This window comes from Eupeodes corollae, chromosome 2, assembly GCF_945859685.1.
Source record: "Eupeodes corollae chromosome 2, idEupCoro1.1, whole genome shotgun sequence".
NCBI classification, from domain to species: Eukaryota; Metazoa; Arthropoda; class Insecta; order Diptera; family Syrphidae; genus Eupeodes; species Eupeodes corollae.
This window is the reverse complement of record NC_079148.1, coordinates 134,656,531-134,675,600: the sequence shown is the minus strand read 5'-3', so window position 1 is coordinate 134,675,600 and position 19,070 is coordinate 134,656,531. Positions and strand designations below refer to the sequence as shown.

The 19,070-nt window shown below is 32.5% G+C and overlaps 1 protein-coding gene across 5 annotated transcripts; it reads left to right on the top strand.

Annotated features, from left to right (window-relative positions):
• The first annotated feature begins 1,986 nt into the window (after window positions 1–1,986).
• Window positions 1,987–16,148, top strand: LOC129946031 (acyl-CoA-binding domain-containing protein 5). 5 transcript variants are annotated; one of them, XM_056056047.1, is made up of 7 exons: window positions 1,987–2,102; window positions 2,481–2,653; window positions 13,935–14,046; window positions 14,114–14,513; window positions 14,693–14,758; window positions 14,900–15,106; window positions 15,176–16,148. In XM_056056047.1, the coding sequence occupies exons 2-7, from the start codon at window positions 2,590–2,592 to the stop codon at window positions 15,299–15,301; spliced, it is 975 nt and encodes a 324-aa protein (XP_055912022.1). In that variant the 5' UTR covers window positions 1,987–2,102; window positions 2,481–2,589; the 3' UTR covers window positions 15,302–16,148. The 5 variants fall into 5 exon arrangements, with proteins under 5 accessions (XP_055912022.1, XP_055912021.1, XP_055912018.1 ...); XM_056056046.1 differs by having other exon boundaries at window positions 2,007–2,653; XM_056056043.1 differs by lacking the exon at window positions 1,987–2,102 and having other exon boundaries at window positions 14,915–15,106.
• The last annotated feature ends 2,922 nt before the right edge of the window (window positions 16,149–19,070 follow it).

Sequence of the window (19,070 nt, the reverse complement as noted above, 5' to 3'; positions counted from 1 at the left end):
TTTGTGCTGAGTTCTTGTGTTTTGTTTTATAAATAATTTCGGCTGAATAATGTAAGTTGTTTTTAAAACGAACAATAAAATGATAAAACAAAAGATTTTTGATTTTGTGATGCATTTTTTTTATTTATTCGGTTTGCATGAATCTTGCTATTGAATCCCTTATCCGACTGCCTTCAGTGAACATTGCAGAATCATTTAACATATCATGGTTCTTCTTCCTGGGTATAGTTAAATTGAATCCATTTCGGACAAATGTGTCTTTCCAAAATACTTAGCAGTTCACTAAGAATGACAGACACCGTTGGTTGTGCCATACCAATATTAAAGTCATTCCCAACGCTCAATTGGAAGCTTCCTTGAGCAAAGAATTTTAAAACAGCTGCTAGCTTGAGTATATTTGGGATGGATTGTTGACTTTTTATTGGTTTAAGTTCATCGTCAATATCGGTGAATTCATCTAGGAAGGCTTGTTTCGAAAGTCGGAAATTTTGTATGAATCTGGAAACGAATCACAGTAAGTACCTAGAGTAAAAATGGAAAACCTTATTGCCTACATATTTTCGTCCAAATCCATTGGGTTTGAAGCATCTCCCAATGCCCTGCGTATCTTGGCGTGCGTGATAACACTTCTTTCCTCATCATAGTTGCCTTCAAAGAACAATTCTACCGAAGACATCGTTTTAAAATGTTTGTTGCCAATACAAAAAATATCTAACAATTTATAAGCTGTATATAAATAAAAACTATTTACAGGCTGCGATAATTTGATACATTAGGCATGTTCCACAAACTGAACGCTCAATATCAGATTCGGCGTGTTATTAATCTGAAGTTTGAAAATGAAAAAAAATTATTAAAACTTTTATAAATCGTATTTAAATTACAATTCTTTACCATTAACGAATGTTTGATACATTTGTCAACGAAGATTTTGTAGCTGATAGAATATTTGATGGGTATCAATATGTTTGATAGCCGTAATACCGATTTTATCAATAAAGCTATTCACAATAGATCTTTTAATTCACTATTTATCAAAAATATTGATAATTGATCACCATAATACCGATTCATTAATTTTGTTGATAATTATCAACTATTATCAAATATCGTGTTGATATTTGGTAACCATAATAGGGCTGTAAGCGTGTTAGGTGGCACAGTCACGGATTGAACCCAAGACCCCTTGCATGACAGTCCAACGCACTGACCATCACGCTACGGGTAATACCATGGCTCTTAGTGGCACCAATTTTAACAGGAAATTGCAACACCTCAATCGTTTTATACATTTTTATATACAAAAAAAACTTAGGTTCAGATTGTATTCCCTGTTTTCATAACAGAGATGGTAAGTTTATTGAGAGCTCAGTTTTTTCAATATACCTTTTTTTGAATTGTCAGTTCTAAAATCGAAGTGAAATTTCATTCGGGCGAAACTCCTGATAGCTTTTTAAAATCCTGGGGAACAAAAATGTTTCGGGTGAAAAACTTTTCTTGAAATGACAAGATAGGTCTGGAAATATAACGTTTTTGAGAAATTCTATCTACTATATTTAGGATATCTTACTTCCTGATATAATTGTTATTTAAACTCAAATTCAATAATAAGTTTTTATTTTACACGTTATCCTCGATTCCTCTTTATAATCTTTGACTTCAAATTATTTGTTCCCGCAGCGCCCAGAAGAGGCTGTTATTATTTTTTATTTTTTTTTGGGTACGAATTACAAATTAAAGGTTTGTTTGGTAACAGGTTTCGCTATGAAGTTTCAATTAAGAATGTATTGAAAGATCGAAAAACTGAAAACCAATTATTGATGATCTTTTATGATTCATTACAAAAAATTCATAATAGAATAATAAAATAGAGACATTCAACTATTTTATTTCCAAAAATAGCCCATGTAGACTCCAAGTCATCAAACGTCAGAGCGGCGTCAACGAGCCACAAGCCAATGCGAAACTTCACTTTTTATTTTTGTGAAAGAAAGCTCAAAAAGACTTGAAAAGTGCATAATGTTGATTTGATGTTTTTTTCTGGCTGTTTACCATATTTTATATATTTCGTTTTCGTATTTCGTGTTTCGTCTCCTCTCCAGGTCAGGTAGTGTTGGATGGTGATAGTTAAATTCCGAAGGAAATAGATAAAAATTTCAATAAAACTGCCAAAAAATATTAAATTTTTACTTCAAGTAAATAAACCCAAACGTAAAAATATTAAGAATATACAAAAGTTATTAATTTGGTTCGTGAAATAAATTAAAAACATACAAGTGCTGAACAAAAATTCTGTTCAAAGTTCAATGTTGTAACAAAATAAGAAAAGAACAAACGAGATAAAAATTCCATTACAAAATCTCGATAAAGAAAAAGAATTTAAACATTGTGTATTTTGATAACATTCCATTATTACCCAGCTGAAGAAAAAGAGATAAGCCACAAAATACGCCTTTGTTAAATCCTCCTTTTACCTCTAGGCCTACAAAGTCCACAACAACATACAACAAAAACAACAACAGAGTGACCAGCCTCAACCTCGGCCCCATCCCAGCAGTGCAGAGAAAAAGTTATCATCGACGGAACAATATGTCATCAATCGAAGAGAGGTTCAATGCCGCTGTTAATGTTATAAAGAACCTTCCCAAGAATGGTAATTACTATCAAAGACTTGTCACTTGCTTGTAGAGCTTTAGGCTCCAAAGGCTTTAAGGTGCCTTTAATTATTGGTTGTTGCGTAATGTAAAGACTTTAGGAGGTAGAAAAACTTGCTTTGTAAGGTGTTTTTTTTGTTGTTTAACTGAGCAATGAGTGTAGTCTGCGGTTCAGTGCTTAGAACTACGGTTTTCGTGTCCCACATTTTGTCACTCAATTGCGTTGAGTTGTTTTTCTGTTCGAAAATTTCATTTTATAGCCAATTATGTTGCAATTAAATACTTTATGCTTGGCTACTCGTATGAATAGCTTTATGGCCGAACGACGTATTCGCAATTATGTATTCCTCTTCTCTGTGGCTGGTGGACGTAATAAGTATGCATTAAGTGTCTACCCGGTACTCCTTGTTTCTTTCGAAAAATAGGGAGTAAGTGGTGTGTTGCCTGTTTTTGGTGTGACCATAGATTCAATGACGAATGTATCGAGATCTGTTAAGGCTTTTTGTTATTTAAAAGTTAAGTAGACAAAGACTTAAAACGGTTAAGACGTAGATAATAGTAATAGCTGTCTACCTTATTTCTACCAAGAGAAAACAAATATCAATAAATGATTTTATAGAGAAATATGGTAACCTCTTATACGTACGTGAAAATATGGCTTGAAATCTTGTCCAATGGACAGTCATTGGATTGGATTGTTTCTACTTTCATGACATCGATATACCGGCTTCTAACACACTTTCATTTGAGTGATTTTCTTCAATTTGTAGCCATCACGAACAGAAAGTGATAGTTGTTGTCATACAAGTACATAGATTCATACAATTACTGCTATACGTGCAAAGGTACCCAACCTAACAAAGTAGTTCGGTAGCCTTTGGTTTTTTTTCCAATGAAAGTGCCTTATTTTGACAAAGTACTTGTTTATGATGTCACAAAATAAAATTATAAAACCGTTTTTATCTATTTTCATCTGCTTTGTTAAGAAGACTTTAAAATGAAAGGTCATTGGTCTTTTTGTGATCTTTGATCTGGTTTTAATATTCAAATTTATGTGTATTCAAATTGTTCAAATAAGACCTCCTACCTATTAACCCTGAAAAACGAAAAAAAAAACAAATATTTGCTATTTAAACGATTTGTTTGTATTTTATTGTTGTTATGCTAAGCCAGTATCTAATCTTGATTTTTTTTTTATGAATGAACACAATAGATGCAATCTTGAACAAAATTAAAAATGGGCATCAACTAAAACATGTAACAAAAAGTTAGATTTTTTTTGACCTTGTATACATAATATCAACATTAATGGATTTTATTTTTGCACCGTAATACTAATCGTTTGTTAAAAAATAAGTATTTTTAAACTAGCTGACCTGCAAGGCGTTGTTCACCTTTTTTCGATGAGTTTCATTCAATTCTATATTATGTGTCTACATTAAGGCAGTATTTACATTTACCATCAAAATAAAATAAACAAAATAAAAGCCAAATTATTCTTGGTTCTTGCTCCTTTTTTTCTAATCTTGTTTAATTTTTAACATATAATTAATTTAAATACTTCTTTTTAAGATGCCTTGGTTTTTACTAAGTTAAAAATGCAAAGATAATTGTAATATATAAAATAAAACACATTTTTGATCTTTTGTTTTTAAATTCAAAAAAATCAAAATTAAGGCACAATTTGAGTGATTAATATTTGTATTTAAATACTGAAGGATTAATTCATTTTGAATTCTTGTATCATCGACTAAGCAGCTGATTGTGAAACGTCAAAACCAGTGTACTGCGTTCAATCTCGTGTTGGATAGGGTATCTTGGATAAGTAGATTTTAAGATACCTTGTTGAACTAGTTGGATAGCTGTATTGAGATAGCTCACAAAAGGCAGAGAAACATTTAAGCTTCGAAGTCAAAATAGATCGTAATTACCTTCTAAAATTCGGAAGCAAAAGCTTCTTCATCGTCTATTATGTACAGAACATCCTCAAATACAACTTTAACTTACATTTTGTATCTTTTTGTTTACCAGAAAATATTGAACGCAGCCACGTTGTAGCCGAAATTTGTACACTACTTTTGTAGTTGCATTTAGACAATAGGTAGGTTCAGACGACATAAGGGACTTGAAAGAAAGACAAATTTTGAGTATGCAATTAGCCAGCTGCCAAAAAATTGAATTCCAATTAAGGCAAGTTTATTGGACGGTTGAGTGGAAAGTTAGTCAAGAAAAATCTCCCTAACTATCAATTCAAGTAAACTTCTATCACAAAGTAAAGTAAGGGTTTTCGAAGTAAAGTTCTGAATTTGAAATTCATGACACTTGATATACTCACTAGTTGTTTTGGTCAAAATGTACGTTCAAAAAATGAAGTTGACTGCAAATGAAGTCCCTTATATTTGCTGAACCTGCCCAATCAGAATCCCTTGACTACGCAGCCACTACCTTAGCGAATGCCTCCATTCATTATATAAATCGGAAAAAACATTTCACGATAGTAACGTGGATTCCAGGGCAGATAGGGTTACAAACATAATTATTTGTGAAATTAGAAATTGTTATATTTCATACCGAATAAGGTGAAATACCAAAGAAAACTAATGGTTTGATTCGAGCTGTAAAGAGGTTATTATGATCAAATACGTTAGTTTTAAGATATAAAGCCAACCCCGCTGAGGAAAATTGGAATAAGTTTAAACAAGCTAAACATTTTTTAAAATTTTTGCATGACTAGAAATTACGCAAAAAATACTTCAATGTCCCAAAGAAAGTACAAATTTCTGGTCATTTGTTAGAAATGTCTTCGTCGGTTCCTACGCTTGTCTTTAATGACACTCCTTTTGTAAGTACGATTGATAAAGCCAATTTGCTTGCAGCACAGTTTGCTCTTAAATCGATGTACTTGAAACGTAAACGATTCTATGGGACGAATCTTCTTTCGCACTCGTTTAGTTGATAGAGTACTTAAAGATCTTGACATTCACAAATCGACTGACCCGCTATTGTTCTGAAGAGGTGTTCTTCAACGCTAGCAAAACCACTGCGTAGAACAGTGGAACAAATTTGTACATCGTTCTGGAGAAAGTAAGATTATTCCACTTAATATTTCAAAGGCATTTGATAGAGTTTGATATCAAGCTCTCTTATAGAAATGCGTGCTTTTGGTATTGATGAATCTCTTCTTTTTTGGGTTACAAATTATCGTTCGGACCGCTTAATTCAAGTAGTATTGGACGGGTTTAAATATCCACTAAATAAACGCTGGTATGCCCCAATGCTCGTTTTTGTCTCCGACGATCTTTCTTATTTTTATAAATGATCTTTTATCTGAAACTTCTAACCCACTAACACCCAGTACCACAGTGAAATATAAACTTCAGTTCAATTGAACTTCGTTCAATTAGATTTTACGATAAGTAGCTGGCAGCATTGTTCGTTGTTGTTGCGTAATGTGACGTAACGTGTCCACATCGTCACTTTTATGGCTGAAACACATAAACGCTTCAGCTTCGGCTTCGTCTGCGTTACGTTAGGCCTGCTTCGAGGTTGCTTTGAATGACATTTCTATTATTTCATCCCTCCAAAGAGCAAATATTTTGTTTGTTGACATTTTTTACAGCTGATGAGCTGTCAGACAAAGCAAATGTTCAGATAATTGAACTAGAGCTTCCGTTTGGAGTCACATTACGTTACATTACGTTCTTTTCCTTACGATTGTCAAACGAAACGTGAGGTCGAAGCTTCATTGTGATAGCATGCATTGAATTCCTATGGCTGAACTCGTAAACGTCAGGCGAAGCCGAAGCTGAAGCGTGTATGTGATTCAGCCATAATTTATTTATGCAAAATATATGTATATTTAGTAACATGAAGTTCAGATGATATTTTATATTTAAAAAATTTCTTTGAAAAACTTATTACAGTAATGATAGGTTGTTTTAATCATTTATAAATGACTAACAATATTGAGGACAACTTTTTTACTTTCTGTGCAGCGAGTACCTATTTAGTTGAATATCCTTTCTGCTTTATTACTTCTGCGCATTTTTTTGCATTTACCTACAAGCAATGAACACTGGAAAGGAGTTATTTTTGACCACTCTTCTTTAGCAATGCTCCAAAGAGAAGCCTTATTGGTAGGGGGGCATTGAGCATGCCGCTCCAGGGCTTGCAATGCTTCGTTGTCGTTGTCCTGATGAAATATCCAAGCTAACGGAAAATTGTCAGCATAATCCCTATTTAAATGATTGTCCAAAGTGTTCTTGTACATTTTTCCTGTCATATTTCCATGAATTTGCAATAATGGACCAACTCCTAATGATGTAAAACATCCCCAAACCATCACGGAAAACCCTCCATGTTTTATAGTTTTATTTTGTGTATTTGGGATCCAATTCTTTCAATGAAGGACGCCTCACTTAGTGCTTTCCGTCACTGCCAAAAACGTTGAACTTGGATTCGTCGCTCCACATGACCAAATCCCAAAAAATTTGGCTTTTATAAAAGTGTTCTTTAGAAAACCTCATTCTTCGAGCAATATTTCTTTTGACAGGTTAGGCTTTCGTCTAGCTATTCGTCCATTCAAATTTTTTTCTTAACGTCGCCTTCATATGGTTCATGCTAATAATTGTACATCATAGGTATCCTCCATTTTGGCTCTTAATTAACCAAATGTTAAAAATGGATCCACTTTAGAAAGCCTAACTAATATTCTGTCCTCAGCCGGAGTCGTTTTTTTAAGGTAAGTTCTCAAAGGTTTGGTGTTTTTTTTAAATATTGAACTGCGTTCCTAACTTTACCTATAGCAAAACCTAGTAATTTGCTTACTTTCATAACATTTTTGTACTTTTTGAAGCATTTTACAATAATTTTTCTTTAATTTAATTTTTAATAATAGATTTCCTTAATAATAAAACAGTTTTAATACATTTTGATATAATATCTACATGAAATAATATAAAAGTACCTTTTTGAAATAAAATTGCTTAATTATGTGACCAGCCGTTAAAAAAACAGACACTAAGTGATACAGGAAAACTTTCTGAAGAGAATAGGGTACATTCGTTTTGTGGCTTAATTGTATGACCACGACTGTAGTACAAACATAATTCTTTGTGAAATAAGACATTTTTAACTTACCATAAGAAGGCTCTCAAGAAAATTGCGTGGGTATTTTTTTTTTCCAAAGCAGTTTTAAAAAAAATGTTAGTTACCCTAAATATCTCACTTGAATTAAATTTTACATTATATATCGTAACGTAAACAAATACATTTTTGGATAAAATCCAAATAGCTGTTTTTTTTATAATTCAAAAAAAACTGGAAAAAAATGTTGTCACCTAAATTTTACGAATCAAAACTGATTTTATCTGCAAAACAATTTTGTCCAAGGAAAAATAACGTTTTTAACTTCTGGTAAAATTTTGAGTAAAATCGAATCGACAGTTTTTTTTATAAAAAATAAAAACCTAAAAAAAAAATAATATTTAAACTTAGTACAAATTTACTTTCGACTTAAATATCTTTTTAAAAATTTAAAATATTGGCTTCGAACTAATTTTATCTGACGGAATACACTGTTTTCGACATTCAATTCATTTTTTTTTTTCTAAAAATCCAACAGTCAGTTTTTTCATAAAAAATTAAAATCCATAAAAAATAGTACGCAAAATTGGTAAAAATTGATGTTCAGTTCTCCATATCCCTTGACTTTAAATAAGTTTCATCCAATTTGTATTTGTTTATATAAGATTTACAAATTTTTAAGAAATGCTACTAAAATTAGTAAAAATTGGTTTTCGATTAAAAATCTCGTTTATAAAATAGATTTCGAAATCAAACTATTTCAATATATGCAACATATTGTTGGGTTGGTAATTTAAAAAAAATTAAGAATAATTCAACTGACAACTTTTTTGACACAACACGAAAGCCTAAAAACATTTAAAGGAGGCAAACCCACAGACGGAGTGGGAATTTATCAGTATAGGTCGCATCCCAGCCTCTTTTTATATTTTATAGCGAATAGGCTTAAATATATCGAACCCAAAGAAAACTCATGATTTGATTCGAGCTGTAAAAAGGTTATTAGGATCAAAGACGTAAGTTTCCAGATGTAAAATCAATCGCACTGACGAAAATTGGAATGAGTTTAAACAAGCTAGAAAGACCTGTTTTTTTGGATGATCAGAAATTACGCAAAAAACTCTACAATGTCCCAAAGTTCGTAAACATTTCTGTTAATTTGTAAAAAAATGTGCACAACTCTACGTCTTTGTCGGTTCCTACGCTTGTCTTTATTGACACTCCTTTTGAAAGCTCGATTGATAAAGCCAATTTGCTTGCAGCACAGTTTGCTGTTAATTCGATGCTGCCAATGAGTGAATTAACTCTTCCTGTACCCGAAAGCGTAACCGATTCTATGGAACACGAATCTTCTTTCGCACTCGGTTTTGTTGATAGAGTACTTAAAGTTCTTGACATTCACAAGTACGCTGGCCCAGATAGTATCCCCGCTATTGTTCTGAAGAGTTGTTCTTCAACGCTAGCAAAACCACTGCGTAAGCTTTTCCATCAGTCCTATTCTGATGGTCTCTTTCTGAGTGGATTGAAAACAGCATTTGTCCAGCCAGCTCAAAAAAAGGCGAATCCTCCTCCCCCTCTAACTATCATCTAATTGCACTTACATCCCTTCTTTTCAAAGTCATTAAAATTTGATTTATTTTCAGCTTAAGAAATATTTAAAAGATCGAACGCTTCTTAATGACCGGCAGTATGGCTTTCGTTGCGAAAGGTCATGGCATATCTCACCGAACAGTGGAACAAATTTTTACATCGTTTTGGAGAAAGTAAGATTATTGCACTTGAAATTTCAAAAGCATTTGATAGAGTTTGGTACCAAGCTTTCTTATCGAAAATGAGTGCTTTTGGTATTGATGAATCTCTTCTTTTTTGGGTTACAAATTATCTATCGGACCGTTCAATTCAAGTATTTTTGAACCGGTTTAAATATCCACTAAATAAACGCTTTCTTATTTTTATAAATGATCTTTTGTCTGAAAATTCTAACCCACTAACACCCAGTATCACAATGAAATATAAACTTCAGTTCAGTTGAACTTCGTTCAATTAGATTTTATGATAAGTAGCTGGCAGCATTGTTCGTTGTTGTTGCGTAATGTGACGCAACGTGTCCCTGTCCACATCGTCACTTTTATTAAGTTTTTCAACTGTCTTTCCTTGTCTTCTCTTTCTCCCTCTGAGCCTGAGGTAAAAAACACAAGAAAAAAATGTTTGCATTGGTACCCAACCACTATGAGCTGGTTTCCAAATTCTCCAAATTCTCCAAAATAATGTAGGCCGAATTCTTCGACATTCGAAATCTTTCAAAAAATTCCAGATCGTCCCAAAAATTGAAGTGATCTCTTCTCCAATAAATGCATCTTTCTCTTCTTGTATTATATTAAAGTAAAGTTCTCCTCGTCGCTGATATCTTCAAAATCACTTTCACTACTCGATAACATTTTTAAAGAACAGTTAATATTCAATAAATAATATTTTCTGAAAAAACTTATAATTCGCAACGTTGTAAAACACTTACTTCACAAATGCAATTTATCAAATGGCAGCTGTCAAATTGAAATGTCACCGTGGGAAGTGGTTCCAACACTGAACTGAAGTTTAAACGGCAGAATACTTTCGGTTAACTTGAACTGCAAATTGTGTTCAAGGGTTAACCGAAACTGTGAAACCTAATAAATTCTTGCACTGAAATATAAACCGAAAGTGGAGTTTAAAATTCCACTGTGAAACTGGGTGTTAATTGTTTCGCCGATGACAGTAACCTCAGCTTTTCATATCCGTTTTTATATTCTTATCCTTGTTTTGCGGATGTGGACTACTAACGGTAGCGTAGGATAGACCGTGTAGAATTGAATACTTCGAAAATGTAATCCTTTTTACTGTCGCAAAAGCGTAACCCTTCCCAAATGCCACTATCCATGAGTGGTGCTTGCATCGAATAGACTGAACAGTTTTCAGTCCTAGGTATGAACATTGCAAACCACTTGTTGTGGAGTGATCACATATTTGAGATCGTCAAAAATGCTACTAAGTGTTTAGGTTTTCTCCAACGATGCAAGAAGTTTTGTATCCCCTCTGATGTGGGTATAACTTATAAAGCCTATATTTGTCCGAAACTCGGGTACAATTCCTTTATTTGAGCAGGTAATCCTTTAAACCACTTGAGTCTCTATGACAGACAATTAATAAAAAGAGCTCTAAAAATGATAGATGAACGTTGTCTAACTGAAACTTTTGTATCTTTTGAGAACCGTCGTAAGGTTTTATGTCTGTCTTTGTTTTTTCGTTACTTTCATAAGCAATGCTCTAATAAAATAACCAGTTGCATTGCTCTCCTCAAAAAATTCAGCCGTAATACATGTTCTTCTAGGAATGCTCATCCCTTAACCCTTGAGCCCAATTTCGGACGTACTGTAAAGTACAGAGATTCTTTCTTTAGCCCCACTACACGAATGTGGAATGCTGATATTTCCCACTCATTAGAATTTGCAGACATTCAAAACCAATGTGCGTCGGTATCTCCTTTCTAATCCTATCCTCGCTTCCTATATCCATTATGAGGGTATTTATATCCCAATATTTTTAACATGTACAAAATTTCTGTTAATATTCTTTTTCAAAAGTGTAAACCGTAGATTTTAAAATATACATATAAGAAGCAAATTGTCGATTTTTTAGGTCAATTTTGGACAAATTGCAAAATGTTGTTTTTTAAGTCGATTTTGGACAAATTTAGTCAATTCATAAAGGGCTTTGATCCAAGTGTTCGGTAAGAAATATCCTTCCGTCTTTTTCAATTTAAACGGTTGTGGAATGGTCTTAAAAAAGAAAGGCGGTAAACTAAATTTTTTCCATATGAATTCACTTGGGTAATTTTTTCACATTTTTGAACTCTTAATTCCGATTTTCACCTTTTTCGAAACCTATAATTTGATATGCCCTATAAAAGTTTGTAAATGGCTTGACTTTTTTGTCGCAGGCTCTTAGTTTATTTCAGATGTCCTAAAAAGTTCTTATCAAAGTTTTATCAAAATCTGATCAATGGATTTTAAAAGACATTAAAAGTGTGTTTTAAGACAATGGGTTAGAAACTAAGATTTTATATTTTATTATATAAAAAAAAAAAAAACAAACTATAAATATTAAATAAAATAAATTTGACATTACTTTAATATTCACGGAAAATAATATTATGTAAACTTCATTTAAAATTTGTTAATAATACATTTAGAGGCGTATTATCACTCGCGAGTCGAAAATTCGCCTAGAGTCGAATGTTTTGTCGAATTAACAGTTTGGTGTTATTACCAATGGCGAACTCTGTAGTTCGTCTTTTAAATCAAAACTGTCAACATTAACAACTGAAAGTGAAATGTGATTCATTGTCATAAATTTTTATAAAGTCACATTGAAAAATATAGTTTTTTGTGAAAAAAAAAGTAAATAAAAATAAAGATGATTAGCAGCGTTGAACTGTTTTTCGAGGATGAAAATGAAGAAGTAAGAAACTCAACATATTCCTTGTTAAGTTCATAATTCTTTCTCGAATATCTTGCCATTTCGGAAAGAGATTTTTGAATGAAATCCGAAGCAACAAGAATTTTTTTTTAGTCTCCGTTTGTTTTTGGAGGAGTTTGACTTGTTTATCCACAAACTTTCCCCTGCTTCTACGATATTCGTTGATTTTTGTCGACTGGTCTGATGTCATTCCCAAGGGAGCATCTTCAACTTCAATGTCTGCATCATTTGAGTCGGGTTGTTCCACTGTTGCAGTTGAATTTGTTCCAAACGAATAGCAAATTGTCAACGGCCTGTTCCAAAGGGGACAAAAACAACTGACGAAAAGGTCCTCCACCTGTTGCGACTACATCCTTTTTGTTTGTCGCGATTTTCTTCTTCAGTTTTAAATTATAGTCCAGCCAAACCTATACTATTTTATTTTCTAAAACTGTTTTGTAATATTCCTTGTTACGTACTTTATGCCACTCTTTACCCTCTCGTATAGGGGGTCCCAATGCGTTAAGCTCAAGGGCAAACGAATTCCAATATTGAGTTTCGTTTTTTTTGGATGATCCAAAAGTCCAGACAGCCTTGGCAATGTCGGGGTTTGCCTCCATTAGCTCCACCAACTTTGAGAACTGGGCGCTGTTGGCTCTTTCAATCCTATACCAATAACAGTTGTAATTATAATTTATTTGAAAATTATATAATTTGTTCTTACCTTTGTCGATTTGCAATCATTTTTTTTATGTCGCAACAAAAATCTAGACAACTACTTCGAATTAAAAAAAACTGTAATTTTTTCAAAGTCACCAAGAATTACTGTTCGACCGATTATGACAGATAACGACGAGCATTCGCTAATTGTAATAGAACGACCTTCCAATTCGCCAAATTTTTGAATTTTAAGGCGAACGTCAACTTGGTGAATCGCAAACAATAATGCGAAAAAGTCACATTCGCTTATCTTTTTAGGCGAGTCGCTAGTGATAACACGGCCCTTAGTTGTTGTTACAAAATGAGTATGTATTTGCTTTTGTTCTTTAAAAAATAGCCAAACCTAATTTTGCTAGGCGATATGAAGAAAATCAATTTAATATAACTTTGTTAATTGATCATCAGCAATCATTTCAAGATTTTAATTTCACACCATTTTTTAACTTTCTCACTTCTTCAAATTTCATAAATAACAACTTTATTTTTAATATGCCAAATCACTGTTCTATTATCTCCAAACGATTGAATTTAATTGCACAGTTCAGGGCAGAGATCATTAAAGCTATAATTAGAACATTTTGTTAGTAACGATTGTTTCAGCAGGTAATTTATAATCGAACTACGGAAATACATAATTTTAGAATTTTAGAAATATACAGAACTTGTTTTGTATGATAATATTCGAAGTTTGTATATGATTTTGATTGTGTTCGTAATCTGTTCTGTTTTTTTCATACCAATTCCCTTTAGGTTGTTTCCATAAATATTTTTTAGGAGTATATAGCACAATAATCGGTCAATGAAATATTGAATTCTTGAGGTTTGGCCTTTGGGTTCAACTGGGCTCAAAATAAAAGAGATTCTACGTAAAGTATTTTTACATCCTGAAAAATAGACCAACTATTAATTCTACAGAAAAATATAGACACTTAAAATTTTCAAGATAACTCTAAAAATGATTATAATTCTTGTTTTTTTCAGGGTCCTACCAACCAAGCAATGCTATGATGTTGTCATTTTATGGATACTTCAAGCAAGCAACCATCGGACCCTGCAAACAGAAAAAACCTCAATTCTGGGATGTTGTTCGAAAGTATATAACGAATCCTTTATCAAAAGATAATCTCAAGATTAAAAAATGCAATTTAAATCAATTTCAGAGCCAAATGGGACGCCTGGTCATCGTTGGGTGACTTGCCAAAAGAACGTGCAATGCAACTTTACGTCGATGAACTTCGTAAAATCATCGAAACAATGTCATACACCGAAAATGTTGCCAATTTTATGGGAAGTGTAAGTGAGTTGGATAGCATCAATTTGGATGATCTGGAAGCTGTGGCTCCGGGAATTATGAAAGTTGCACGATCCCATCCCAATTCACCATTTAATTCACGTTGCAATAGTCCTGAACCGGGACTAACTGCTAACGGAGAAATTCATCAAAACGGACTCTCAAATGGCTCCGGAGGCGAAAGTGAAATTGATACTTTTATGATTTCTAAATCTCATCATAGTCAGACTGTTGATCAGTCTGATGATGAATACACAGATACAGTGGAGGTGGGTTTTCTAAATTTGTCATTTTTTGATCTTTTATATTTTTTTTGCTTCACCATCTGATGATTTATAAATGAGTAAAATGTGCTTCTTCCTCTCCTCACGCTCGAAAATCTCTGTTAATGTCTCTCTCTCTCTCTCTCGCTCCCCGTTCGTTGGGTTTTTGGTTTGAACTTTTGAAGGATAATCATGAGATGCCTTCATTTCGAAAACAAGTCAAATCGCAATACGTTCATCCGTATCATAGTGTAAGTCGCATTTTTGCTGTTTCGTTTTAAAAAAAAAATATAAATGTAGTATATTATTGGTTGAGGTGGTCGTTTAGTTTGTTGTTTGTTTTTGTTGATTTTTATGATTCTTCTGTTTTGTAATGATTTTGAGATTTTTAGTCGTTCAATTTTCAGTCACCAAGCGAACTTAGTGATTTACCTATCCTAGAAAATAGTTCAAACCACAGGACTAACGATACGAACCAACTTGTTTTGGAGCAAATTCAAAGCACCGTGCGTCGTATGAGTGCTGATTTCGCTGCTATAAATCAACGTATGACAGCGGTTGAGAAGAATTTATCCGACGTCAGCTCTGTACTTAAAAAGGTAAGTTTTTTCTAATACAACTTAAATCTAAAGCTATTTAATGCCTTCTTTGATTTTGAATCCATGTAGATGCGTTTACAAAGAAAACCGGAATGGTGGCCATTTCAGGACATCTCACCTCAGTGGTTTGTTTTCCTAATATTGTGGCCGTTTTTGGCTAACCGCCTATCACGTATGATGCAACGAAGAAAATAAAAACTGAGAAAAAAAAGCAAAAATAAAAACAATCCAGGTGTATGTGGTGTAGTTGTAAATCTTAACAAGGAAAAGCATTCTAATCATTCTAATTTTCTGTTTTTAATTTTGTTATGTTTTTATTATTATTTTAAATATGTTTTATTTTATTTTGTTATTTTTTTTTGAGATGAAACTGCATTTTTTGTGCTGCTCTTCATTCTAAATGAAAAAAAAACTATATATCGTCGCCGTTCTATTAAATCTCCCTTACTCAATTTTTTTTTGGTTTTGAGATATTTGCATTTAAAGTTTAAAATCAATATGCGAATTGATAGATTTTGGCAGTTTTAATTCCTTATATTTTTAAAATGGTCCATCGTAGAGCTAAGGGTGTTTTGAGAGAATATAAATGTTGGCATTTGCATGAACACGACGATATCGTCGTCGGTCTTTGAAAACTCCCTAAGTCCATTTTCCCCAAAAATGAAATAAATACACTGAGTTCATGCAAATGACAAAATTTATTATTTATTTTTCAAAACTCCCTAAGCTTAACGATGCACCATTTTTAAATTATGAAGAATTAAAACTCCCAAAATCTATTAATTTGCATGTTCATTTAAAACTTTTAATGCAAATATCTCAAAACTAAAAATGTACTTAGGGAATTTTAATAGAACGACGACGTTATTATATTCTGGTTGTTAAAATGTGAACAAAAGAAAAACAAAACTCCATAAGGAGATATTTATAAAGTGCAATGGTTTATGAAACATGACGATTGAAGCGAATAAAGGCATCAATAATAATTATGATAATAGGATGATAGGTTTATTTTTGAAATTAAAAAAAAAATAAAAACAAACGATTAAATTTAAGTCAACATGATGGGTGAACAAAATAAAAATTAAAATATAATTATATAAATTATGAAGTATGTATTTAAAGGTCTTATTTCGCTTATACAAAACAAATTTATATTTAAGTATTTTAATATATTTTTATTTTTCTGTATTTTGAGGTATAAAATAAATTGTTTTTATATATAAAAAAATCGAGCATTTGTATTTTATGGCTATTTTTGTAATTTTTTCAATTTGACACTAAAAAAGGAAACAGAAATTATGTGGTTCTTTTTTTTAGGTGTTTACATTCGAACTCGTCAGTTTAAGACACCCATTAATACAAATATTCCAGATTTGAATTATATATCTGATAGTATTGCAAAATGAATAGGAAAGCCAATATGGTGAAGCAAAACAGTGATATAGGTGAGTAGTAAGTCGGGGAGTCATTAGCTCATATTTTGGGAGACGTCTTTCACCCTTTTGTCAATTTTTAGCACATAAAACTTTCTCACGACCATTTGAGATGGGTTGGTCAGGTTTCGTCACATCATAAATTAAAGGAAGTGTTTTTGTTTTGAGACTTGAGTTACGCAAGATCCAAGCCCTTTTTCAACATCCAAAAAAGTATTTGTTTGAGACGCATAATTGTAATTAAGTTCCTATTTTTATTCTCTTGGTCTTAGTTCAAATTCTTTGGGGTATGGAATTGCAAAAACTTTTCTTAGATATTCAATTTCCATACACACTTTGGCCATAGAGGAAATATATTATATACATAGAGGAAATATATATATATATTAATATATTTCCTCTATGACTTTGGCCTTGAATCACATAATCAAGTTCAATCAGCCGTTCATATTATTTATTTTTTTGTTGAGACAGGTAAATATATTTTTGTATTTCTTTCGGTTTATAGAACAACAAAGTTATATACCCTTTATATGGGTAAAGCTTTCTAATTAAAACATCTAAAGTTCGATCTACTAAAATAGAAAATAAAACAACATTGTAATGAAACCTGTTTTCATCTTCGTTCTTTCTTCTTTTTGCTTTTGATGAGTTGTTTCTTAATAGATATATAATTAATTAAAAATGTAAGTACATATCTATCTTAAATTTTCATGAATAATTTGTACCTATTATATATAAGATAGAAGAATGGGGGTTCTAGTTGGCAAAGACCCAGTAGTTACTCGCCAGGTGCATAACCTAGTATTTTTAAAAAGCACTAATCGACGCAAGCTTGGTCTGTGATCAGACTTGTCACATTCTTAAAATGCTGGAGACATTCAGTGGAGTAATACAATTTTAAAATTAATTTCTCCTAAAAGATTTAGCCCTTTTTCTCTTATGTAGTATTTGTTAAGTTATTTCTTAATTTTATAAATTTAAGATAGGAATCACTAATTAGCTGCGAGCAAAAAAATAGCAGTGCATGGAAAATTATTTTAAATAAAACATAAAACATAAAAAGAGCTTTGGTGTTGGAAATGTTTTTAAGTAAAACTCCTTAAGATTCATTAAAATTTATTTTTAGTAAGAATAGAATTTAATTTATAGCTAATTACCTAAGCAATATAAACCTAATTATAAAGCGAGCAAAATAATAGCAGTGATTTTCTTTTTCTATTAAATTAAAATAAAACAAGGGCACAAACAGTTCTTTTTAAAGGTATTTTTTTAATAAAAGCTAGTAATTGGTAGCATGACCATTATTTTTAACAACTGCTTCACAGCGACGTTTCATTGATTCCACAAGTCACTGATACCTTGATGGTGTTATTGATTGCCAAGCCTGCTCAGCAACGCTCCATAACTCTGTTATTTTTTGGTTTTGCCTTGAATACTTCTTTTTTAATATCTGCCCAAAGATTCTCGATGGGATTGTGCAGGCCACTCTATGATCTCAATCCTATTATCTTGGAACCATTGCCTGGCTGCTCTGCTGGTATGCTTTGGGTTGTTATCCTGCTGGAAGACCTATTTGAGCTGCATTTCGTATTCGGCATATGGTAGCATGGTGTTTTAAAGGGTATCCACGTAAGAGTCCAGTATATTGGGCCAACTCCATACTGGATCCCCCCATGCTAAATTATTTTTGTGATGTATTTGGGGTTGTATTTCATGTTCGAGGTCTTCTCACAAACAGCCGAGATCCTTTACCACCATAGAGAACCACCTTGCTCTCATCGGTCCAGAGAATGTTTCGCCACTTTTCAGGAGCCTATAAATGCTCGCGCTCAAACTTTCACCTTTTAACTATATAGTTCTTCTTTAAAAGTGGAACCTTTATTGGACTGCGAGCATTTAGGTTATGCTCTCTTAGTATTCTCCTCAACGTATGCACACCGCACGGAAACTCAAGCTCGTCTGCAGTCTCTGTAGCTGCTGCTGTAGGATTATTCCTAGAAAAGCGAACCATACATTTTTAAAAGATGGTGTAAGAGTTTGCTTCCGTCCCCTCGCTTCTGCTTTTCTTTCAAAGGTTATGGCGTTCCGTATCATCTTTGCCGAACAGCCAAGAAGTTCTTGAATCTTTTTATAGGATTTGTCTTTCAAAACAAGCTTTTTTATAATTTCTCGTCACTTTAAATTGAAAAATTCGATAATTTTATTGTAATTTCAATGCAAATATAAAAGAGAATAACAGGACTTACTTTTTATCAATTTTGAAATCAAAAGTTAAATTAAAGCTTTTATTTAAATTAAATTTGTCAATCACTGCTATTATTTTGCTCGCCTAAAATAATGAATCACACTACACAAAGCGCCATTTAAACAAAGCAATGGAAATTTACCGTTAAATTATGAATTGCACCTGTAAACATAATTACTCTGAGTACCAAAATACAGTAGAGTTGCAAAAAAGTGGCTGTGCTATTGATTTATGGAAAATTATAGGTTCTTGCCTATTACACATAACATTTTAAGGAAAT